General features: G+C 39.8%; 1 protein-coding gene across 10 annotated transcripts in view; it reads left to right on the forward strand.

The window, feature by feature from the left end:
* DIS3L2 (DIS3 like 3'-5' exoribonuclease 2) overlaps positions 1 to 24,035 on the forward strand; it is a 346,373-nt gene that overhangs the window by 39,921 nt on the left and 282,417 nt on the right. For all 10 annotated transcript variants that reach the window (XR_005378821.1, XR_005378822.1, XM_038574186.1 and 7 more), the window contains 3 exons: positions 9,206 to 9,348; positions 9,868 to 10,025; positions 18,731 to 18,784. Coding sequence is in view for 8 of the 10 variants with exons in the window: in XM_038574186.1 (XP_038430114.1) it covers positions 9,303 to 9,348; positions 9,868 to 10,025; positions 18,731 to 18,784 (258 nt within the window). In the remaining 2 variants the exon portion in view is untranslated. The remainder of the gene's footprint in view (positions 1 to 9,205; positions 9,349 to 9,867; positions 10,026 to 18,730; positions 18,785 to 24,035) is intronic.

Here is a 24,035-nt window from a genome sequence, read left to right on the forward strand (position 1 = left end):
GGAGAGAATCTCAAGCAGACTCAACACAGAGCCCACAGCCCCGAGGTCATGACCTGAGCCAAAACCAAGAGTCAGACACTTCACTGACTAAGCCACCTAGGTACCCTTGTAGGGACCTGTCTAACTTTCATACGGAACAGAGGGGAAGATAAATGAAATTATGGAGAATTTTTGTCAGAAGAGTGAGTCCTATAGGAGGGAGTTGGGAATTTAAGGTTTTGATTGAAAATGTGAGAATTAAGAGTGAGGTTGACACTTCCAGTTATGGCATAGGAAATAGTTGGAAACTAGTCTACCTTCATTTTTTTTTTTAAAGATTTTATTTATTTATTCATGAGAGGCAGAGACACAGGCAGAGGGAGAAGCAGGCTCCATGCAGGGAGCCCGACGTGGGACTCGATCCCAGGTCTCCAGGATCAGGCCCTGGACCGAAGGTGGCACCAAACTGCTGATCCACCTGGGCTGCCCAACTAGTCTACCTTCTAACAGAAGTTGGCTTATGCCCATTACAAAACAAAAACAAGAACAAAAATCTGTTGAAAGTATTTGAGGAGTAATAAGAGAGTGACTATCAAGGAAGAATAAAGGTTTAGGGAGATAATGCTAGTATTTAGGGTTGTCTCCTCTGGATGTGTACTAGCTTTTAGAGAGATCAGCTGAAAGACAGAGAAGCTGAAAAACTGAGCAATGTACTTGATATTATTTTAGGGCTAGAGTGATAGGGATTTAGGCCCTGCTAATGTGGGAAGTGTGTGGTCCTGGTGAAGCATTCTTATTTGGGATTGCAATTCTGAAGGGCTACAGTCCACATTGTAAGGTTGAAGTGATGTAGATAGGCCCTCACAGAAACTGTATCTCTATTTTGAATGCATTTAAACCCTGAAAACAGATTGGGGTAATTTATTGTATTTGTCTCAGGTGCTTGGCAGAAGCGAATGAAAATCCTGTTTGGAAGATGGTAACATTATACTAGTTCTCAAATTATCACCACAGAGATCTTGGAAATATAATGTCTAGTCCATAATAAAAAAAATCAGGCACAAATGATCAAACAACATGAACAAAATCAAATAGAAGCAAAGAAGATAGTATTAGATCTCTTTGGGCCTCCGTTATTGAAGTTTTCAGGAGCAACTTTAATATAGCCATGCTTACCTTGTTCATAGAGGCAAAAAGATTTACCATTGTTAGCAGAGAACTGGAGACGTGTAAAAGAAAAAAATGGAAAATCTAGACTTGTAAGCATAATAACTGAAATTAGGAACTTAATGAGTGGGTTTGACAGATTAGAGCTGATAGAGAATTAGTGAAGTGGAAGAGTTATGAAGAAATTGAGGAAGACAAGACACAGAGATACTAAAAGGTCATAAGTGTATAATTGAAGTTCCAGACAAAGAGTTGAGAGAATGGGGTAGAAGGTATATGGGACAACATTGGTTGAAGACTTTTCATAACTGATAAAAGCTGTCAAATAATAGTATTATTGCTAACACCAAGGAAGATTTAAAAAATCCATACCTTAGTATATTGTAGTAAATTGCTAGAAAACCAAAGATAAAGAGAAAAATTTCAAAAGCTGCTATAGAGGGAGAGAGGGATTAGTACACTTTCTTCTTCTTCTTCTTCTTCTTCTTCTTCTTCTTCTTCTTCTTCTTCTTCTTCTTCTTCTTCTTCTTCTTCTTCTTCTTCTTCTCCTTCTCCTTCTCCTTCTCCTTCTCCTTCTCCTTCTCCTTCTCCTTCTCCTTCTCCTTCTCCTTCTCCTTCAGATTTATTTATTTGAGAGAGAGAGTGAGAAAGAGTGCAAGCACAAGGAGGGCCAGAGGGAGAAGCAGACTCCCCGCTCAGTGGGGAGCTTGATATGGGGCTTGATCCCAGGACCCTGGGATCCAAAGGGCCAAAGGCCAAAGCTTTTTTGGCCAAAGGCCAAAGCTTAACCAACTGAGCTGCCCAGGCGCCCCAGAAATAGTACACTTTCAAAGACTACAAAATTAGATTAACGACTGACTTCTTAACAGAAATATTGAAAGCTAGAAGACAATTGAATGATACCTTCAAATTAGAGAAAATAACTGACAATCTAGAATTCTAAAACCTGTGAAAATTTCCTACAATAATAATGATGAAATTCAGATGTTTCAGACCTGACAGGAACTCTTTAAAATGCTCAAAAGACACATGTGGCTTGTGGCTACCCTACTGGACAGCACAGATACTGAAAATTACATAACTTCAGTAAGGATAGCACTGCTATATGTACTAAGAAAATCATAAGGATATTTTGAGCAACATTGTTTCCCCTCAAAAAGGGAAACTTTAGATGAAATTGATAAATTTCTAGAAGGATGCAAATTACTAAAACTGAAGAAATTTAAAAATCTGAATTATTTTATATGTTAAAGCAGTATTTTTTTTCTTATGATACCTTTTTCTGCCTTTGGTATGGAGAAATAATATCCTCTAGAATGAGTTGGGAAATATTTTCTGTTTTCTGGAAGAGTTTGTGAAGTTTTACGGTTCTTTTTTTCTTTCAATGTTTGGTAGAATTTACCTGGGCTTTTCTTTATTAGAAGATTTACCTACTAATTCAATTTCTTGTTATATGTCTATTTAGATTTTTAATTTTTTTTCTTAAGCCAGCTTTAGTAATTTGTTCCTTTCTAGGAATTTGTCCATTTCATCTGTTATCTAGTTGGCCTAAAGTTGTTTGTTGTATTCCCTTATAATCGTTTCTGTAAGATTGGTAGAGAGGTGCTGTCTTTCACTCCTGTTCTGTGGTCACCCTGTGGAGGTGGAATGGATCCCTTCCCAATTAGTAGGATGTATATTAATTGTACTCTATATTAAACAGGAGAATTTGAAAGAGAACTTATTACTCACCTACGAGACTCCTTGGCAGAGTAGGGTGAGTACAGGCATGTCTGGTCTGGTTTGAGTGAGGCTGAAGGAGTGGGTTAATTCTTTATAATGGGTAGGGAACTGGAGAGAAGTTCCTATGTGTAGAGTGGGGATTTGTGAAATTTGAATTTCCCACTGGGGTCAAAGGTTGGGGTACTCATGGACTGTCTTCTCAGATGGATCAAATGGGAAAGAGGAATTAAGGCTAAAAATAAGTCGGTAGTCAAACATTGAAAAATGGAGCCAGGTTCTTTATCACAAGTCTTTAAATTGGATTTTTAAAAAATAATTGTACTTCATATTTCTTTTCTTCCTTTCTTTATGTTGGATCATCTTGACTGATCATTTTTATTTTCAGGTTTATCAATTCTTTTTATGCCAACTTCCATCTGCTGTTGAATCCTTCTAGTGAAATTTTCATTTTAGTTCTTTCATCTTGCAATTTACTTTTTAAAAAAATAATGTCTGTTGATCTTTTCTTTTCTTTTTAAAATTTTATTTTTAGAGAAAGAATGGGGAAAGGGGCAGAGGGAGAGAGAGAGTGAGAGAGGCTCAGCACAGAGCCCGACATGCGTCTCAGTCCTCTGACCCTGAGATCATGACCTGAGTCAGACATTCATCGGGTGACTGAGCCACTCAGGTGCCCTTCTCTATTGATATTTTTTATTTGATGAGTCATTGTTATTATACTTTTCCTTTATAAGTTGTTTTTTTTTTTTTTAGTTCTTTGAACTTATTTGTGATACATGCTTTTGAAGTTCTTATTGCCAGAGTCTGAAATCTAGGCTTCCCCAGAGACATTTTTTAATTGAAACTGCTGCCCCCTCTTCCTGTGTATGGGTCACACTTTTCTCTTTTTTGCCCACGTTATAATTCTTTGTTGAAATCTGGACATTTTGATATGCTCTGCATTCTGATTCCTTTTCCCCTAGAGTTGGTTGTTCTTTTTGTTTGTGTAGTGACTTGTCTGGACTTATTCTTTGGAGTCTGTTTCTCCCATCCTGTGTGGATGCCGATGTCTCTGCTAGTTCTTCCTTTCTTGTTTTTATTTTTAAGTCTTTCTTGTAGTTGCCCTTGGGTCAGTATATCTTAATGGTGAGCCCATGATTTTCAGAGGTTGTGTTTAGTTCTGAAACTGTGAGGCCCCCCGATCCTTTGTCAGTGTTTCTTGCGAGACTTGGGGGAATGCTTTCAAAGTTCAGGCAGTTTACACATCAGCCCAGGCTTTTTTGCTTTCTATATTTGTAAGGTTCACATTCATCCAGAGATGAGCAGCTTTCTAGTGCCTTTTCATTTCATTTCATTTTTTAAAAGATTTTATTTGTTTATTCAGGAGAGACACAGAGAAGCAGAGACATAGGCAGAAGGAGAAGCAGGCTTGCTGCAGGGAGCCTGATGTGGGTCTCAATCACTGCACTCCGGGATCATGCCCTGAGCTGAAGGCAGATGCTCAACCACTGAGCCACCCAGGCATCCCGGCCTTCTCATTTTTTTTCCTGCATGTTTAAAGTCCTGTGCATGCACATAGCAGAAAAAAGTAGATTTTTGCCAAGGCCCACTTTAGTTGTCTTATTCCTAATTCTCCCTGTTAAATTTCTGGTTGGTTTCCTGATCTGTTGCTTGCCCTAACTAGTATAGCAGATTCAGGCTACTTGTGATAATTGGCCTTCCTAATTTTTTTGTTCCTTGGAATCATTGTTTCTGAAAATGCCCCTGGACCTGGAATTCTTTTTGCTCTGCTCCAAAGAAATTTAGCTCCTCTGGCTAAGTGGAGCTGCCAATCTTCATAGCTTGCTCTGTCCTGGTGGGATTTCCATACCAAGAGTTTGGGACTGTGTGATGGTGGGAACTCCAGGTTAAACCACCACACACTTCTGTTGTTCTTTACAAGAGTCAGTAGATTTTCTGGAATAAACACTTCTCAATGTTTTATATGTCTTTGGTCAATATCCAGATCCTTAAATAATTGATTTTGATAGTTTTTATCCAGTTTTATTGTTATTTTTTTCCTAGGGGATAGCATTTTTCCAATTCCTTATTTAACCTGGATATTCCTTATACATTATGGCCATCATTTCCCCTGCCTTTTCTCTCTCATGTGTGTGTGCATGTGTGTATGTATATACTTTTTTATTTTTATTGTTTATTTTTTTAGAGAGCACATGTGTGTGTGCGTGTGTGGCAGAGGGGAAAGGGGAGAGAGAGAGAGAATCTTAAAGAGACTCCATGCCCAGTGCAGAGCCTGACACAGGGTTCAATTTCACCATCCTGAGATCATAACCTGAGCCGAAATCAAGAGTTGGATGCTTAACCAACTGAGCCACCCAGGCATCCTTCTGTCTCCCTCATTTTTAAACATTTAAATTTTATTCAAACAATTTTATTTTAGAATGTGTTATAAAGTAGCACTGTATTGACAATTTGGTTAAGTAGTGTCTTAGTACAACTTGTTGACTATTTCATGTTTCCCAATTATTTATGGTGTAAATTGTTTATTTCTCTAACTTTAGTGAGGTTTATTTTAAACTTATTCTCTCTCTTTTAAAAATTTATTTCATCAATAGTGTTTTCTTTCATTTGTTCTTACCAGGTCTTGCTTTCTATCGGCTACATCTTAGCTTCTGAAAAGGCTCAACCTTTTCTCTCTTTATACTTTTTAATTTTATCGCCTTGGGCTTCCTTTACTACCAAGGTTCATAAATTTTATCTGCTCTTGTTTCTCATCAGGGCTGAGATACGGGGTAAGGCAAGTGAGATGCCTAGAGCACTAACATTTCAGGAGTCTCTCTTGAAGTCCTCTAAGTGCAGGGTGCAGGGTTAGTACTTGCATGATTTTGCTTTTATGAATTTTGCATCCTTGGTGCCTGGCTTCCCTCACCTTAGTCCTGGCCCTGCTACTTAATTTCTCATTAGTGGATATTTCTTGTAAGGTGGTTTCTGTTCCAAATAGGTTTCATTCTTTCAAATTTTTGAGTGTCTGCTCTGTACTATGCATTGTGCTAGGTTTGGGGAATATAAAGGCTCTCAAGACACTACTTCTTTCACCCAAATTATTTCTTCAGATTTTCTCCTTCTCGAGTCTAGGTGCCTCTCCCTGCATTCCACTTCATTCCTGCTTTTTTTTTGTACCATGTGTCACTATTGACCATTACTGCCTGTTCATCCTAACCCCAGCCCAACTCTTCAGAATGTACAGCTATTTCCATGATAAGACACCCTCTCGAGGAACCAGTGGGCATTTGGGCAGTAGATCAGTGTACCCCATTCTGAAAACTGGTAAGAATTAGAAATTGACTTGTCCTTTCAGTGTGTTAAGGTAGGGGTGCCCAGGATTTCTCTTGGGTTAATAGATCTTTAGACATGTTGCTGGGAAGGTTGGTTGTTCATTCATCTGCTTAGTATATTCTCTGTTTGGAATCTTTCCTTCTCCTTCCAGTACTTTGATATCCAAAGGCAAGCTTTGATTCTCTGCCCAGCTATCTGGAGCTATCTGGTTTACTCCTGCCAATTTTGTTTCCTGGGTCCTGTGTTCTTTTCCTGTTCTTTGCTGACTTGTTTTTAGTGTAATTTCCCTGAATGATCCTGCTCTTCTTGGTGTTTTCACTGCTTATTCATGAAAATAAACTCATCTACTCATTTAAGGAGTGAATAGTGAACCTATATTCTATCCTGGGTACTATAGGAATCACTGGGGTTACAACAGTGAAACCAACCAAACATTCCTTATCCTCCTGAGCTAGAGAGACAAGTTAGGGATAAATCATACCAACATAAATCATACCAAACACCAAGGGTGTTTGCTGTGAAGGAAAGTTGCAGGTGGAGCTGATCTTGGGACATTTGAGTTGAAATCTCTGTCTTCATTTCACTTAACTGGCAGTAAATCCCCGTAATTTTGAACTCTTGCCTGCATCAGGACTTGATACAAAGTACCCATTTTCAATTATGACTTTTTAAATATTGTCTTTTTCCTGCTTGCAGCTTGACTCAATGCTTCACCTTGCTCAAGGCTGCCATGAGTTGAATTCTTACTTAGTAGTGGTTGTCAGCTGTGATCATTAACTTATTCTCCTTTGGAAGTTATTTTCTCCCAGGTTTTCTTAACATTTGACCTGTTGGTTCTTTCGTACATCTTTGTTAGTTTTTGTGTTCTATGTCCTACTTCTTTGCATTTCCTAAAATTTGTCCTAACCCAGATTTTGTCCTGGGCCCCTTCTGTATCAACTTACCCTTTCTTGGCAATCTTGTCCTTTCTAGAGAATTTTGGTTGCCATTTTTAAGTGAATGGCTGGCCAGTTTATCTAAGTTATGCTCTAGTTTCCAACTATTTGGGATAGAGGTATACATACAGACGCATATTTCCGTGTGCACAAGTTCATGTAGAGAGAGGGAACACTCTAAGTAGAATTCATTATCTTCTCTAACTCAGTGACTTTATAAACTCCCAATCTCCTTGCTCAAAATCTCGAACATTTGCTCCCTCCTTGCTTTTGAGACCCCGATCTGCCTGGTTGCCATGTGGTGTGAATTTGTCCTGCAATCCCACCACATCATGGGTTTCTTTTTTTCAGTGTGTGCTCACTCAGCTCTACTTCAGGCCTTCCTTTCTTTCTCCCTGGTCTGTTCTGGTTCTTTCCTGAGGTGCAGCTGTCACTGTCTTTCTCAATTCCAGAGGACTCTGAATCCTGTGCCAGCTTTATTTTTCCTGAATTGTGATTCTGATCTGTTGTTCTTTTCTTCTGCTCATTCATGCTTCAGACATTCCCTACTGCCTTTGAGCAACGGGCTGGTTTTCTAGACCTTCCAACTTGTTTTATTTTCCCTGCCACTTCCCTTCATACAGGCTGGACTCTCTCCAAATGGAATTAATGTTGTAAGAATCTGCCTGTGTTTTTCTGTTTGTATCTCTATTTTTGGTTCCTTGTGCCAGTAGTGTGCTTGTCTCACATTCTCAGTTCTTCCTTCACATTTTTCTTGAAGCTCTCTCAGGTTTCCTGACCCAGAGATACTTTTTCTTCCATCATGAGTACATTTACCCATACTTAAAAAAAATATATAGTGCTTATCACTTCCCAACTTGTATTGTTATTTCAGTATGATTTTGTAAGTCTCATCAGCTCTTGTATTCTTCATTGATCCTAGTATAGTACATTGTCCAAGTGTTTGTTGCATTAATAAGTGGCTGGATGCCTTCTGAATTAAACCAGCAGACAGTCTGGCCTCCTCTGTGTGCCCTTCCCATTACCTTGTTTATCTAAGACCATCTGTTTCTCTCCCTTCTTGCTTTTTTTTTTTCAAACTTTATCCCTGACTCTCTTCATGCATTGCTAAGTGGCCCATTACCCTTTGTCATTGTAGCTTCTCTTTTCCTGAGTTAGTATTAATTTCACTTTAAAGAAAAATGATGTCATTTCAGTGAAGGATGTGTGTGGGAAATTTACAGAAAATGGAAGCTAGTATTGAGAATGACATCTTGATCCATTTTATGGGAAAGAACCCTGCCCACCAGGATTTTGGAAATTTGCAAGTATAGGCTTGAATCTCTGGGCTGGTGGCCAGCTAAGAGTAGAAAGTGGAAGTTGTAATATGTGTTCAGTGTCTAGGTGGAAGGCCAGGGGCCAGCTCCAGGGCCCTGGATTCCAGTCTCCTGATCTAGGCAGCTGCCTTATGTTCCTTGGAAGCAGCTGCCTGAGCTTTTGGACAGATGATTGGTTTAAAGTGATGTCAGGTAAGAGTAGGGAAATAGATATCTAACTGCCATGTTGCCATTTTTTTGAAAGCTAGTGAAACACCTTGGGTTTCCTGCATGGTTTTGGATATCTGGTTGTGGCAATAAGTTGGGTTTTGTTGATGAATTCCAAAGGAATTGATTTATTTGGTTTCATAGATGAATGTCATTTGTCTGATGTGAAACTTAATAGCTGTACCTTTTGAGTGCTAGTTTAGTGCCTGTTTCATTATAGTCTTGAGATTCCAGATTTTTATACTTTTTTTCAAAATTATATTCTCTCTCATGCTTACCCATTTCAGAAACTAAACGGAACTGCAGCACTCTTTCAGTCCCCACCTCATTGCCATTTGTGGAGGTTTTTGGTTGAAGTGGCCCAAACAAGCAGGCTAGCAATACCTTGAAAAGAAACTCAGGACAGATGGTGTGCTAGTCTAACTGCCTAGGAGAAAGTGACACTGGGACCCAGGAGGCCCCCCTCCCCCACATGTAGTTTCTGTCACTCACATACTACATTTCTGAGAGCACAGAGGAGGCCACAGGTTAACTGCTAGTCAGTCATCTATTTCTCTTTGGTTTCAGATAGTGACAACCAAGCGATTCAAGGCAGGAAGAAGTCTGAGCTGAGCAGTAGAGGACCCCCTGGATCTGGAGAGAAGAGGCAACCTTGGAACCAGTAATGACTGACTGCAGGCTGAACCTCCGGCCCCTGGGGACCCCCAGAGGTAGCAAAAGGAAAATGGAGTCTATTCTAGCAACTGGAGACCTGAAATAAAATAACTGGAATGGAAGCGCAGGGCAGGTCTTAGGACTGAGGGGCACTGTAATTCTTTTGGTGACCTGTTAAATATTCTTCCATATTATTTATTCTAAAATTAAGTGTGGTTTCTTATTGTCTTATTCTTATATTGAGTACAGTTGTTTAGTCTCCTCCAGAAAAGAGACAATCTTTAATTCTTATTTTATAAAGTTTGTGTCTATAAACAGCAAAGCACATAGAACCCATTATTCAAATTATGTTCCATGCATGTTGTGGTGCTGATTTAAAACTTAAGTCTCATCTGCGTACATTTTATTCATGGTTCCTTACCCATTCTTTCTTTTTTTGTGACTATTTAAAGTCATTATCAGAGCATTTCATTCTTTTATTGGTCTTTCTACATAAATAAAGGTTAAATATCTCCAGTTTAAAAATACAGAGATTTTTTTTGAGGAAAGAGTTGATTGCTGCCTCCTGTTCCTAGGTGTGTCCTCTGTAGCTGGCCCACATGGTGTTGGTGCTTCGCCAGGTGACAAAAAGTCGAAGAACAAGTCTGCACGAGGGAAGAAAAAGAGCGTATTTGAAACCTACATGTCCAAGGAGGATGTCTCAGAAGGCTTGAAGAGAGGAACACTCATCCAGGTGCTTAAAACATACTAGGCATCTATTCCTTGACTATGTGGAATCAGAAGTAATCTATTGCTCATTAAATTGCATATTGCTCTGCATTGTATACTCGAGGGAAATGGTGAGTGAACAGGCACAGGGCTTCCTACTTCTGACACCTACAGTGCAGTGTGGAAAGCACCACAGACAGACAGACAAAGTGCTCTAAGATTTGAGTGGATGGAGCCATTACTTCCAATTAGGGTTGTCTAGGAATGTTTTATTGGAAGGGATATATTTGGTCATGAGTTGGCCCAGTTGGAACAAATGAAGATAAGAGAAAGCACTTTATGGACAGAGAAACCAGTGTGTGCTACTAAGACAGAAGTGGGAAATAGGATTTGGTTGTAAGGAACATTGATAGTTCAGTTGGTCTAGAGCACTTGGATACTAAATGATGGAGATTAGAGTTGAACAGGAAATAGTAAACAGCAGACAATATTTATCAAGTGCTTTATAGTTTACAAAATACTTTTACAAACTGGGTCAATGGTTTGGCTCAGCAGATGTTTGTTGAGCATCCACTGTGAGCTGGGAACAGTTCATACTGAGGAGTGTGCTGTCTGGGTGCTCTTGAAATGAAGGCAGGTGAAGCTGGCTTTCTGTTCTTTGAACTCCCAACCCAGTTTAGGCAGGCAGTCATATGAATGGATGCTTTGGGGATAAATGGTAAGTTCTCAAATAAAAATGTTACTGAGGTGTATGGGAGCATGTTGGGGGGAATTGGGAGACTGGAGGAGGTGACTTCTTGGTGCATATTGAAGGAAAGCTAGTTGGGGCCTAGTACATGAGTGATAACATGTGTGAGGAGGTATGGAGAGGTAGTGGCACCAATGAAAACATGTCTTGGAAAACAGTGTGGAGTAAGGCAGCATAGATCTCCTTAGGCATGAAACATGAGGCAGGAAGTAGGTAAGGAGACAGAGAGTGAGGCAGGGGCACATATTCTTTGAATTAAGTCTATTTTATAATTATTGGATTGGTATATAGAGGCATTGCCATGTGTTACCTGGCTCCCTTGAAAATGTTGGTTGTGTTCCATTCTGAATGCATTCTTTCATTTTTCTCATTCTGAGAGCCCAGCTCCTATATTTGTGGTTTTGGCTAAAGATCCAGCCAGTGAACAGATACTGTCCACTTTTCTTCCTCCTCCTCCTCCTCCTCCTCTTCTTCCTCTTCTTCCTCTTCTTCTTCCTCTTCTTCTTCTTCTTCTTTTTCTTCTTTCTTTCTTTCTTTCTTTCTTTCTTTCTTTCTTTCTTTCTTTCTTTCTTTCTTTCTTTTCTTTCTTCTTCTTTCTTCTTCTTTCTTCTTCTTCATTTTATTTATTTATTCATGAGAGATACTGAGAGAGAAGCAGAGACATAGGCAGAGGGAGAAGCAGGCTCCCTCTGGGGAGCCTGATACGGGACTAGATCCCAGGACCCTGAGATCATGACCTGAGCCAAAGGCAGATGCTCAACCACTGAGCCACCCAGGTGTCCCTCTTCTTTTCCTTCTTAATCCCTTTTCTGTATTTACCTGTGGTCAAGAACACATATGATTAATGTAGCCTCTTTTTTTTGGCCCCCTTCATCCTTCCCCTGCCCTTACCCTGTATCCCTGCCACCTCTGCCAACCACCAGTATGTATCTCTGAGCTTGTGTGGTTTTTCTTTTTTTTTTAAGATTCCACATATAAGGGACCCAACAGTATTTGTCTTTCTCTGTTTGACCTGTTTCATTTAGCATAATGTCTTTGAGATCCATCCAGTGGTTACAAATGGCAAGATATCATCCTTTTTTTTTCTTTTTTATCATGGAGTAATATTCCATTGTGTGTGTATGTATGTATACTCTACAATTTCTTTATTCCTCCATCACTGGACATTTAGGTTGTTTTCATAACTTGTCTATTATAAATAATGCTGCAGTGAACATGGGTTGCACATATCTTTTTGTGTTAGTGTTTTGTTTTTGTTTTTGTTTTTTAAAGATTTATTTATTCATTCATTCAGAGAGAGCGAAGAGAGAGGCAGAGACACAGGCAGAGGGAGAAGCAGGCTCCATGCAGGAAGCCCGATGTGGGACTCGATCCGGGGTCTCCAGGATCACACCCCAGGCTGCAAGCGGCGCTAAACCGCTGCGCCACCGGGGCTGCCCTGTGTTAGTGTTTTTATTGACTCTTGAATGGAAAATTTTTTAACAAACGAGTTGATCTTTCTGATTTTAGAGGTACTATAGGCCTTTTTATTTATTTATTTATTTTTAAATTTTTCTTCAAAAATTTATTTTCCAAAAAAAAAATTATTTTCCTTTTTATTTATTTATTATTATTTTTTACTTCCCTTGGATTTCTTTGATGAGCCCTCTCTTAGGAGACTTGAAGCTGAATTTGGACATTTGTCCCCTCATTAATCCATTCATTTGCCATTTATCGTTCAATCTACATACTGAGCTCCCATTTTATCTACAAATTTCTTGGCCCTCATCTTGTTTCATGTTTGAGGACCACTTGTGCCTTTCCCATTTTCATCTCCTGCCACTCTTCTTCAGGTACATGCTGCTCTATCCATCCTAATCTTTAAGACTTCCTGTAAAAACTCTGCTCTTTGATTTTTCTATGACTTTGTACACAGTGTTCCTAGTGTTTGGAATGCTTTCTCTTATTATCTTGATGTAATTGTGCTTGAACTTTAAGTCCCTACCTAAATGTTACCCCCTTTGAGAAGCCTTATTTTAATTCTTCCAGCAGAATTGGCCGTGACTACTTTCTGGGAGCTGACTTTGTTGTTTACCCTTTATTCTAAACTTATTAACATTTCTTGGTATTTATGTTTCCTCAAATAGACCATTCACTTTCTTGTGGGTAGGATTGTATCTTATTCCCACAAATTAGCCCAGTATGTGGAATTTGATGGATGCATAATCAGTTTATATTGAATAAATATTTATTTACTGAGTGAATAAAGGATCAAGGTACTGTCTTTTGAAGAGGGGTGAGGGAAACTCTGTTATGACTTGGAAGAAAAATTGCTTATAATTTTAATTATAGAATTTATAGAGATAAGAGGAGGAAAATATCCTGGAATGATAAAGCTTTTGCTCCTTTCTATTAATGTTTGCTTTTGAAGCAACTCTTTGCTGATATTAAAAAACAAAAAGCTGATCAATATAACAACTTTCTTTCCCAGGAGTTTGTAAGTGATTCCTCCTGGCTTGTGACATCATGAGACTCTGCAGCCAGAGCCTCCCCCCACAGATGAGAACAGTTGTTCTTTGCAGATGGGGAGAGGAATGGGTTCCAGATATGAGGTCACCGTGTGAAATATACAACACTGTAAATAAGATTTTCATAGACAGGGAAACAGAGTCCATCTGCTTTCTGCTTTCTGATATGAACTTTATGTGTGCAGGCCTTGATGGATAAGATAAAAAGCTAGACAAGAAAAGCTATTTAAATGCTGTTGGAGAAAATTAAACTTATTAGATATACTTGTATTTGTTAACTTTTACATTCAAATTTAAGTATATCGTGACATCTCTTTTTTCTCCCTATCCAGAGAAGAAACTTTTATTGAGAGATATTAAGATATTAAGGAGATGTTTTAAAAATAGGAGTAGAATAAACTTTTTATTATTTATTTATTATTTATTTTGTTTTCAATACTTTGAACAATAATTTGACATTTCATTGGTGTTTTGCCCTAAATGGGCATGAGGAGTCCACAGTGACCAAAGGAATCTCTTTCCTGACAGCAGTAACACAAGATCATATACACGTAATTTTGAAAAAAATTTTTCTTGTAGACAAGCTCTCATGTCATACATACATCCTTTCTCCATAGCTACGGTATAGGAGATTGGTATAGAAGGTGTGGGAAAAAATGAAAGTATGGAATAAACAGGCCTGGAGGGGACTCAGGTTTGAGGTGATGACCAGAATGACATAGGTATGATGGTAGAATTGGCTGGTTTCCTCATCTCAGATGATGCTTTGACTGAAAATGCCCCAGAGCAGCTTGAGGCATGATGTCAGAGGTCCCCCTAAAACAGAATACTGGTGTAAAGTTGTTATTGGACCTTACAAGAATTCCTAGTCTAAGGAAGACAAGACAGGATGTGGGTTAGTTTCTCGGACCTTCACCATTTGTTGAGAGTGAAATCAACTGGGGAACATTTGCATATGAATTAGAAGAATAGAGGTGACATTATATTGGACTGCCCAGCCATTTAGAAGCACAGATGATCTTCATAACATTACTGGCTGGGGCTGGTGGAACGGCTTCAACTCTGTAGACACACTCTAATTAGCTCATGTTTCTTGACTGCCTACTAAATGCCAGGCATATACCAGTGAGTGAGATAGGTAATTCACTGGGAGAGACGGGCAAATAATCAGAGACATAAAGAGGAAATTATAGCATGTGCTGAGTACTCCTAGGGAAATAAGAAAGATGAGAAAGAAGAATTAGAGAGAGCCATTTTACATGAAGGTGGTTAGGCTGCTCTGAGCAGGTGATTTCTTTTTTTTTTTTTTTTTTTTTTTTTGAGCAGGTGATTTCTGAGCAGAGATCTGAAAGATGGAAATGAGCCAGCTATCAGGAGAATTAGGCAAAGAACATTATAGGTAGAGAGACCAGCTAGTGGAAAAATGGCAGGCAGAAACAGGCTTGGTGTTTTTGAGGAACATGAAGGAAGCTGTTGGACATAGTGAGCAAAGGGAATTACGATATCGGAATAAGCTGGAGAGGCAGGCAGCTGCCACAGCTAGGCTATGTGGGAGAGTTGGACTTTGTTAAAACTAAAGGGTTTCGGTAGGGAGAGGGCATGATGTATTTTATGCTTTAAAAACATCTCTTAGTTAGTAGTTATGAGGTGAATAGACTTGAGTGGAAGTTGGGTCGTCATGTAGAAGGCCATTACAGTAAACTGGGCAAGGAAAGAAGGGTGGTAGCAGTGAGGATGGCAGGGAGTGGATGGCTGTGGAGCCGGAACTGGCAGGAAGCTGATGGCTTAACTGTGAAGGTGAGGCAAAGGGAGGAATAAAGTAGGACTCCTAAGTTTTGAGTTGAGCCACTAGATTGATGATGTTACCATTAGCTGAAACAGGAAAGACAGAGGGCTGGAAGGTGGTGCTGGAGTGGTGGGGGAAGGGAGCAGATGGCATAAATGAGCAAAGAGGCCCTGGTGATGACTGTGGCAAACAGAAGCAGTCTGAGGCAGTTATGCGTGAGGATGCTGGAACCAGACTGCTAGGTTTGAATGTGGTGTGGAAGTGGGCACCTCTTGATTTCTCAGTGTTCTCCTTTGTAAAAGGGAGGACAGTAGAACCTACCTCATAGAATTGATTTGAGGGTTAAATTAGTTGATGGATATAAAGCTCTTAAAACAGTGAGTAACATGTAGTATACTTATATAAGTGTTATTTGAGATTTTTTTATTGCTATAAGGGAAGCGTTTATGATTCAACTCAGGTGGTTGCTGCTATGGAGGGTTAGCTGGTTTTTCAAGAAAATGTGGAAATACATTTATGTGTGAAATTCCTTTGCTTTAAGTATTCTCAAACATCCTGTAAGCCAAATAAAACATGTTTGTGATTGCCAAGCTAGGCTAATTAGCCCAGTTGTGTGGTATTTTTCTATAGTAACATTCAGCCCCTTGGGTGTAGGCATGAAGAAGGCAGATAGGTGGGGCTAACCGAGAGTGGGGGCTGGCTAGTTGAATAGAAGAGGGCAAGTGGACCCAGGACTCATGGTTTGCAAGGGCAGGAGGTAATGACAGGCCCTGGCAACTAGGTGGCTAAGCAAGGGACTAAACATAGTGTGGGGACAGAATGTGGTCAGATCCATGGGTTAGAAGTCTTAGTGAAGACAAAGAATTGCTGAAGTGGGGTCTTAAGTGAGATGGAAGGATAGAAGATCATAAAGTGTGATATCTGAGGTTTTATATTTGGAATTGGTATCATTAGCAATGATGCCAAGAGATGGTAGTGAACATGGGGTACAGTGGTTAGGGTGGGTGGAGGAAGAGCTGGTTAGAGTGACTGACTAGGGCTGTATGGTCAACCATATGGATACAAAGTTCCATAAGTGTTTATAGAAATGGGGGTACAGAGGAAGACAGTGACCAATGAATCAAAGCATTAGTGAATCAGGATAATCAAAGGGTTTGAAGATGATAGCACTGAGGAGGTATAGCAGGAGCTAATGATATGATCTTCAAAAGATCTGGATTTTAATCAAGAATGGAGGAAAAGGGGCACGAATGGCTTAGTTGGTTAGGCATCTGCCTTTGGCTCAGGTCATGATCTCAGGGTCCTGGGATTGAACCCTGCATCGGGCTCCCTACTCAGCAGAGAACCTGCTTCTCCCTCTCCCCTCTGCCTATTGCTCCCCCTTCTTATGCTCTCTGTCAAATAAATAAAATCTTAGGAAGAAATAAGAATGGAGGAAAAAAAATAATTTTGAAGCTACAGAGGGGAAACAGTTTGGGAAACGTTCTCCGGTCCTTCAGGCACGTGGCATAGGAAAGATAAAATAGACTCTCTGAGAGCACTTCAAGGGAAGTGATCATATCAGGGGACAGCCAGGTTTCAGTTAAGTCAAGGAGCATTCACAGAGGAGATGAGCATGGAGAAGCCTCACTGATCGAGTTCCAGGCCTTGGAAAGGGTGAGGAGGAAGATGAGTGATGAGGGATTGGGGTAGATTAGGTGATGGTCATAAAAATATGGAAATGAAAGTCCTGTACTTTTGCAGGTGAGTAAGACAAAACCTTGCTGGAAGTCTCTTTTAGTTAAAAGACCGTTTCTTGACCTGCTTTACTGACAGCTTCTTTCATCAGGGTGTGGGGTGGACTCTGGTCTACTGTGGAATTCTGTTAGAGTTTCTTTTCTTCAGTGCGATCTGCCCTCTCAAGGGAGATTCCTGAGTTCCTCTCTACGTGCTCTGTACCGAAAGGCCTTTTCACAGCAGAGGGCCTTCTTACCTCTCTGCTTCTTCAGGTAGTAACTGTTCAGTGGGCTGGAAGGGATTATAGAAGAGTAGCAATTCAGGGGGAGAAACAAAACAAACCTTAGGTCAGAAAGCAGTGTTTGGAATCAGAAAATGAATTTTTTAAAAATTTAATTCAAATGAATTGACTTGATTTACTTGGAGCATCTTCCCTTCACTAGATACTGTGTTCTAGTGGAGAGCACCCCATCGTGTCCCCATCGCTTAGCGTAGTGCCTGCCATGCTAGTCTTTAGGAAATTTTGTTGAGTCGATACAAATGTAGGATAAATGTAATAAGCTTTTTGTTTCCCTTCCCTCGACAATAAACAGCTGTCCTGGAAGTGAAATTGCAGTGACATTCATGAAAAGGGTCCGGCCTCAGGGAGCTTTGCCATCCTTGTCCCCTCCCCACCCTTACCCTAAGCAGAGTTCCAGTACGGTGGGAGAGTATTTGTCCTTTGAAGCTCTCTTGCTTATGTGGGGTTCTTTACCCGTATTTCCCTTCTAATTTGTTTGCCAGTTTTTCTCCTCCATCAGGACCAGGTCAGACACTGTCTGTGGAGACTTTCCTGGTGTCCCCAGCTGAAAGTCTGCTGTACCCTCACAGCATCCTTTGTATTTTCCCTCGTAAACAAGGACTGAGCTTGATCCTCACTCTCTCTCCACATTGTCTCAGGGTCTTGAATACAGTATTCAATAAATCTTAAATTAAATGTAGTTGGGATGTTAACAATAGTATAAACTATTGCATGGAAATTTGTAATTTTAAACATGGTACACATTGAAGGGGGGAACTAGTTTCTTCTTTATACCCTCACTTAGTTTGTTAATTAATGTATCTTTGAATCTTTCAACATTTTAGGGGGGAAGTGTTATTTAAAACACTTTCTCAAGACACCCTTTGAGTCTGGCTCTTAGGAAAATAACTGCCTGTCTCCATGTGTTCCAGTGGCCTTCAAACGCAGCTGGAACCTTGGGAGGGTGACAGCTTCCTGCAAGAGCCTAAAATACTGAACCGCTATTGAAGACGGCCCCCACCTGCACCCCTGTGCGTAAATAGAAGCAGACCCTGATTTGGTGCTGGAATAACATGAAGCTGAAGGCAGACTGGGTGGCCTGGCTGCCGGAGCCAGGACTCCCATTTACATTAAGAGCTGGTTCTGGACCATTTTGAATTATTGACTCATTCAGCTCTGCAGAAGAGCCAGAGTAAAAAATATGCATCTGGTCTCTCAAGGTTAAGTATCCAGGTTGGAAATCAACCTGTATCACTTTGAAAACTGTCACAGAAACAAGCAGCTATGGAAAGATCTCAGTGAATAAAAAAAGGCCGTTATGTAGTGGGATGTAATCCCCACATAATCTTGTTCTTAAAATGAAGGTTAAAATGTGAAGCCTAGCACATGGGGGCACATAAAATCCCCATGGTTGTCGCTTTCCTACTCCATGCCAAGCTCTGTTCCTTCTCACCTCTGCGTGTTCATAGCAAGGTGCCAGTGTGGGTTCTGTTTCTGATGGAAACCTGTGTTACATCAATATAAATCATGTTTCATGCATTTAATGAGTAGTTCTCATATGCCTAAATTGTTTTCGAGATTGAGCTGTTTAATTAATTTAAAAACTTTTATTAGAGAATAACATATGTATGGAAAACCTGTAAGTGTATATAACTAGTTAAATTTTCACAGATTTTATTTTTTTATTTTAAAGGGTGTATTGAGAATTAATCCAAAGAAGTTTCATGAAGCCTTCATTCCTTCCCCGGTAAGTTCAGTAACTTTATAATAAACTTAATGTCACATTTAATTTTTTAGATGTGCTCTGAAACTGAAATATATATTCTAACTAAAAAGTAGAGTAGTAAAACAAAATCGAGGATGGGCAAGGATTTGTTACAAATTTAAATAGGCAAAATTTGCCTTTGGTTAACAGCCCCTTTTGCCAGTCTTAAACTCATGCTGCAAGTGAAGGGGACGGCATTTGTTACTAGGGCTGCAGAGAGCAGCTGAGCCCACATGACACCCACCAGTTCTTGCAGTTGGACGTTCTGGGTTTATAGCTTCAAGGGATTTATGGTTTTTTCCACTAATTTAAGTTAATCTTTCCCAAACAAATAAGCTATCTACTTTCGATCTACTGCATGAGCTAATCTGCAAATTTGTCCAAAAAAAATGTGTAATGCTTTTTTCTTTTGGTCTGAGTTTCTCACTTCACTTTTCTGCAGGTGATAGGACTTGGTATAAGGCTCTTCACCATTGGATCTTTATATCCTTTCTTCTGTTCATGACTCATTTTACCAGGCCTTCTCATTTAAGGGAAGTTCACTCCGACATGTAGTTAGCAGGAGGTCTTTGGATAAGGCTTGATTGTGCAAAGCTAGGGGAGCAATATTCTTGAATTCCTGATGTGACTTTTCCAGGCTGCCATAAATAGGATAGCCATAAAATTAAGATGTTTTAACTGTGGAAGAGAGCACAGGAATAAACCTGAGCTTATTGATGAGGAAATGGAATACGTATATATATTTCAGTTAACATATTTCAAGATGTTAAATGGTAAGTTTAGTGAGAATACAAGTTCAGTCATGTGCTTCCCAGGTGGTGGTGGTGTTAAAATAACCTTAAGGACCTATTCTCAAGCTTTTTTTAGTTCTTTTTTTCCCCTTGTCCTACAGAAGCCAAGGATTCACATTTGTATCTCAAGTTCCATCTTACCCATTGGATTAGAGAAAAAGTATCACTGATGTGTCACCTTGTTCTCTCTGAATCCTATTCTGTTCCTGTGATGGGAATATGCTATGTATTCTTACCCTGGTACTTTGTTCAACTGAAGGTCAGCTTTGAGGCAGTGACTTAGCCTTAGGAGCAGTTTTATCATTCTGGGGAAGCATAGTTCACATAGTGGTTGGTTCCCGATGTTGCTTTATAAGGTGAAAATCACATTCGGTAATCATAAGAATTACCCATGAAAATTTCTTAGGAGTATGCCATGTTAGAGATAGATCATCTCTCAGTAAGTCCAGCATAACTAACATTTTCTCTACTTTAGAAAGAATAACCGTTTCTTCATTGGCATGCCAGTTGAGGGAGCTCGATTATAATAGGGGCCCTGTGTATGAAAAACATGGGTTGTTAAGTATGAGAATCATAGCCAGTGGAGTAAGGAATTCATCTTGAGACACACCTGGGTGCTGAGAGGATTACAAAGTCTCCCATCAGTGTACACTGAAGTTTCCTTTCATTGATTGGAATGTTAAGGGGAACTACATAGAGCATTTTGAAAATTTTACTGCTTGCTTGCTTTCTTCCCTGAGAACATGGTATTGAATTTCCCTAAGTTATATCCCTGTTAGGCTGGTTCCTGACAAGTGTGGGGCCTAGGACAAGGGTACAAATGGAGGTACACATACTTTATTTTTATTTTTTATTTTTTTTGAGGCACACATACTTTATATTAAATATTTAGAAGTTATTAGGTAAAATATATTCATGACAAATAAAATATATTTCTTGTCAGATGTACCTCTGTGTACCTGGGTTCGCATGTAGAACTATTAGACTCCTTGGAGCTCTATCCTGAACTGTGGCCCGCATGCAGAGGGTCTGCCTCTGGCCTGCTCCTCTTCCCCTCCCAATCCTGGCTTTCTGTCCCCTCTTTGCTGTCTCCACTGTGCACCCCTCTCCTCCCATTCATTGAGGGCCCTTGCATGCACCTACATGAGCATCTTATCCCACATGTCCAAATTCTGTCCACATGCCTTAGAAATGCCTGCCCTTTGGCCACTTGTCAAGTCCAATGGGTGCCACCATTGGCTGTGGTCTTCCCGCAGGCTAGCAGACCTGGGAAAAATGCCGTGGATGTGGGTTTGGGGCTCATGATCCCAGGGATGCACATCCTTTTGGCCCTGAGAGCTCTTTACCTATGGGGAGAAGTGTGACTGAAGAAGGGCCAGAGTAAAGGTCCTCTAGAATGTAGGGCCTAGTTAGGTTCCTGTAAGTTAAAGTGATATGATTTGAATGTGCAAATAATGTGTTGTCATAGTTTAATTTGCCTATAATAGTTAAAGGAAGTTAAGCAAAAGTTACTGATGTTTCAAAGATTTTATTTATTTATTCATGAGAGATACACAGAGAAAGACAGACACAGGCTGAGGGAGAAGTAGGCGCCCTGCAAACAGCCTGATGTGGGACTTGATCCTGGATTCCGGGATCATGCCCTGGGCCAAAGGCAGATGCTCAACCGCTGAGCCACCCAGGCATCCCGAGTTACTGATGTTTCAAAAGCCCAAATTGTTCTCCTACTTGAAATTATATTCCTGGCATGTCCTATTAAGAGTCTTTTAGACACTTGTGATATTAGGATTGGCTTGTTTTTTTGCCCCTTATTCTCCTATTTGGCCACTGATGGAGTAGTAATATTGTCTCAGAGGGAGAAAAAAAATGCTAAATGATTCACCTCTAAGAAACTAAGAACTGACTATAAAAGCACTATCAAGGCCCAGTTGTAAGTTTTGGTTGTACATACTAGGACAATCCTGCATTCTGTTTTTGTGGGTGTTTTGGTAATTTTCAGTGTTTAGAGGCATTCCAGAAAGCTCTGAGGAAGGAGATAGTAGAGGCAATAAATTATACATAGATAAATCCCACAACCACCACTGGTCTGGATTTATGAGCATACATAGCTCATGTCCATGTCAGGTGTGAACTGGTATGAACTGCAAAAATGCTCACAGGTGGACTAGGAGTAGATTATCAGAACCAGGGTCTGAATGTTCCCTGTTCCCTGTCTTAGCAGGGAGAGTAAAGAGAGGAATTGTTCAAAGAAGATGTAGCCTTTGCTCTGACAATAGGAAATTAAAAAGTTTTTGTAAAACTTTTGTAAAATTGGGGGTGGATTAGATTGTCTGATATTCCTTATAACTTTAAAATTCTAAATTCTTACTTAAAATTTTAAAGTTTCGGGCAGCCTGGGTGGCTCAGCGGTTTAGCACCTGCCTTTGGCCTGGGGCATGATCCTGGGGACCCGGGATCGAGTCCCGTGTCCGCCTTCCTGGGTGGAGCCTGCTTCTCCCTCTACCTATGTCTCTGCCTCTCTCTCTCTTTCTCTGTGTGTGTCTCTAATGAATAAAAAAATAAAATCTTAAAAAAAAAATTCTAAAGTTTCTGGAGAGACAAGAGTAGACTACATTTGATTATTTAGGTTCTTACTCTAAAAACAGTTGTGAATTTACACAATGTCATTTGCTATGTTAAAATATCTACTGAAGAGGCTAACAACAGTGAATTCATCATCACTTTGTTATTTTAAAAAAGTATTTCGTCTTGGGGGATGCTGACTTAGGTTCATTATAATTGGAAGTGATAGAAAGTTGATTTTCATTCTCTTTTGACAAAGCCAAGTCACTTATATGTGTACCTGCGAGTCTCCTAGGGTTCTCAGTAAAAGTAAGATACAGAGTTAGAATAAAACCATTTGACTTTGAAGCAAACCAAGAGCAATTAATATTATTGAGATAGCTTTTTATGCTGTCTGGGGATAGGATAAAGAGGAGAAATGGACCAGATATAGATATTTGACTTTTTACAAAAAGCATGGACTCCATTCTGAATTATGTTGGTACAAGAAGTTTTATAACTTTTTTTGTGCATTTTGTCATGGGAGGCACCCTTTGAACGTCTGTGGAGTTTATTTGGTCCAAAGGGAGCTATTCCATCGATAGAGAATGCTTTTGGGTTGTCCTCCCCACTCCAAAACCTCCCAAGTATTTAGTTAGATTACCCTCAGATCCCATTATATTTCTGCTAGGTTGGTTCATTATCTATTTTCTTTTTTTTTCCTATTCTTTCTGGTGGATAGAGTTAATCATTGACATTCAAATAAAGAGCTGAACTCTTTGGCTTTTATTTTATTTTATTTTATTTTATTTTATTTTATTTTATTTTATTTTATTTTAATTAATTTATTTTTTACTCTTTGGCCTTTAAAAGTGGGTGTGTCTGAGTGGCTCAGTCAGCTAAGCATTTGCCTTCAACTCAGGTCATGATCTCAGGGTCCTGGGATGGAGCCCTGCATTGGGCTCCCTGCGCACTGGGGAGCCTGCTTCTCTCTCTCCCTTGGCCTGCTGCTCTGCCTACTTGTGCGCATGTGTGCTCTCTCTCTCTGTGCGCCAAATAAATAAGAACATCTTTAAAAAAAACATCTTTAATACTGAGTTGTTCCCAAGTTTATGGTCTTTAAAATAAGAGATTCTGCAAAAGATTCATATGTCTATTGGCCATTTGTATGTCTACAGAAAGAATCCAGTAAGAGCTGAGCAGTGACGCAATACTTGGATATTTGTGTATTACCTGAGGTTCAACTCAGCCCTGCTTTTCTTGGTTTCTTGGGATGGGAATGTGACAATACCAGTCACATTCATCTTAAATCTCTGAGCTGTCTGGGAGTGGTGTACCTGATTATGAGAGAGGCATTTCATTTTGTGTGTTTTGACCACATGATCATGCATTGGGATGTCCTCCAAATAGCTCTTTCTTCATTCTGGGGAAGTTGGAGAGACCCTGTTGCTACATAAATTGCAGAAGGCAGCGATTGATGATAATGTGCCACCCTGCAGTTGTTCACATTTTATTTAGTGGTTGTCTCTTCCTTATTTCTCTGAGAAGCTCAACATGAGTTCAACTACAGTGACTTTCTCTTTGTGGCTAACACAGTACTGTACCTCAGGAACTAGGGTGGGTCAGGTTTGACAACATGTGCAGGCCATAGCTGTCAGCCCATGGTTAGGGTGGAAATTGAACAGAAAAACTGTTCTAAAAGAGCTCTCATGATTTGTAATCAGAAACTATAAAAAATGCTGAATGTCTAAAGTCCCATTTTTGGTGCTGGTGGGGCAGGTTTGGTGAATTTGGAATGCTAATTTTAACTGAAATGTTATAGTATTCACCTTTAGTCTCTTGACTGTTAAGTCTTACCTATATCAAGTGTCCCTAATAGAAAATTTTTGGTGGTGGTTTTC

Source organism: Canis lupus, chromosome 25 (assembly GCF_011100685.1).
Source record: "Canis lupus familiaris isolate Mischka breed German Shepherd chromosome 25, alternate assembly UU_Cfam_GSD_1.0, whole genome shotgun sequence".
Lineage (NCBI taxonomy): Eukaryota > Metazoa > Chordata > Mammalia > Carnivora > Canidae > Canis > Canis lupus.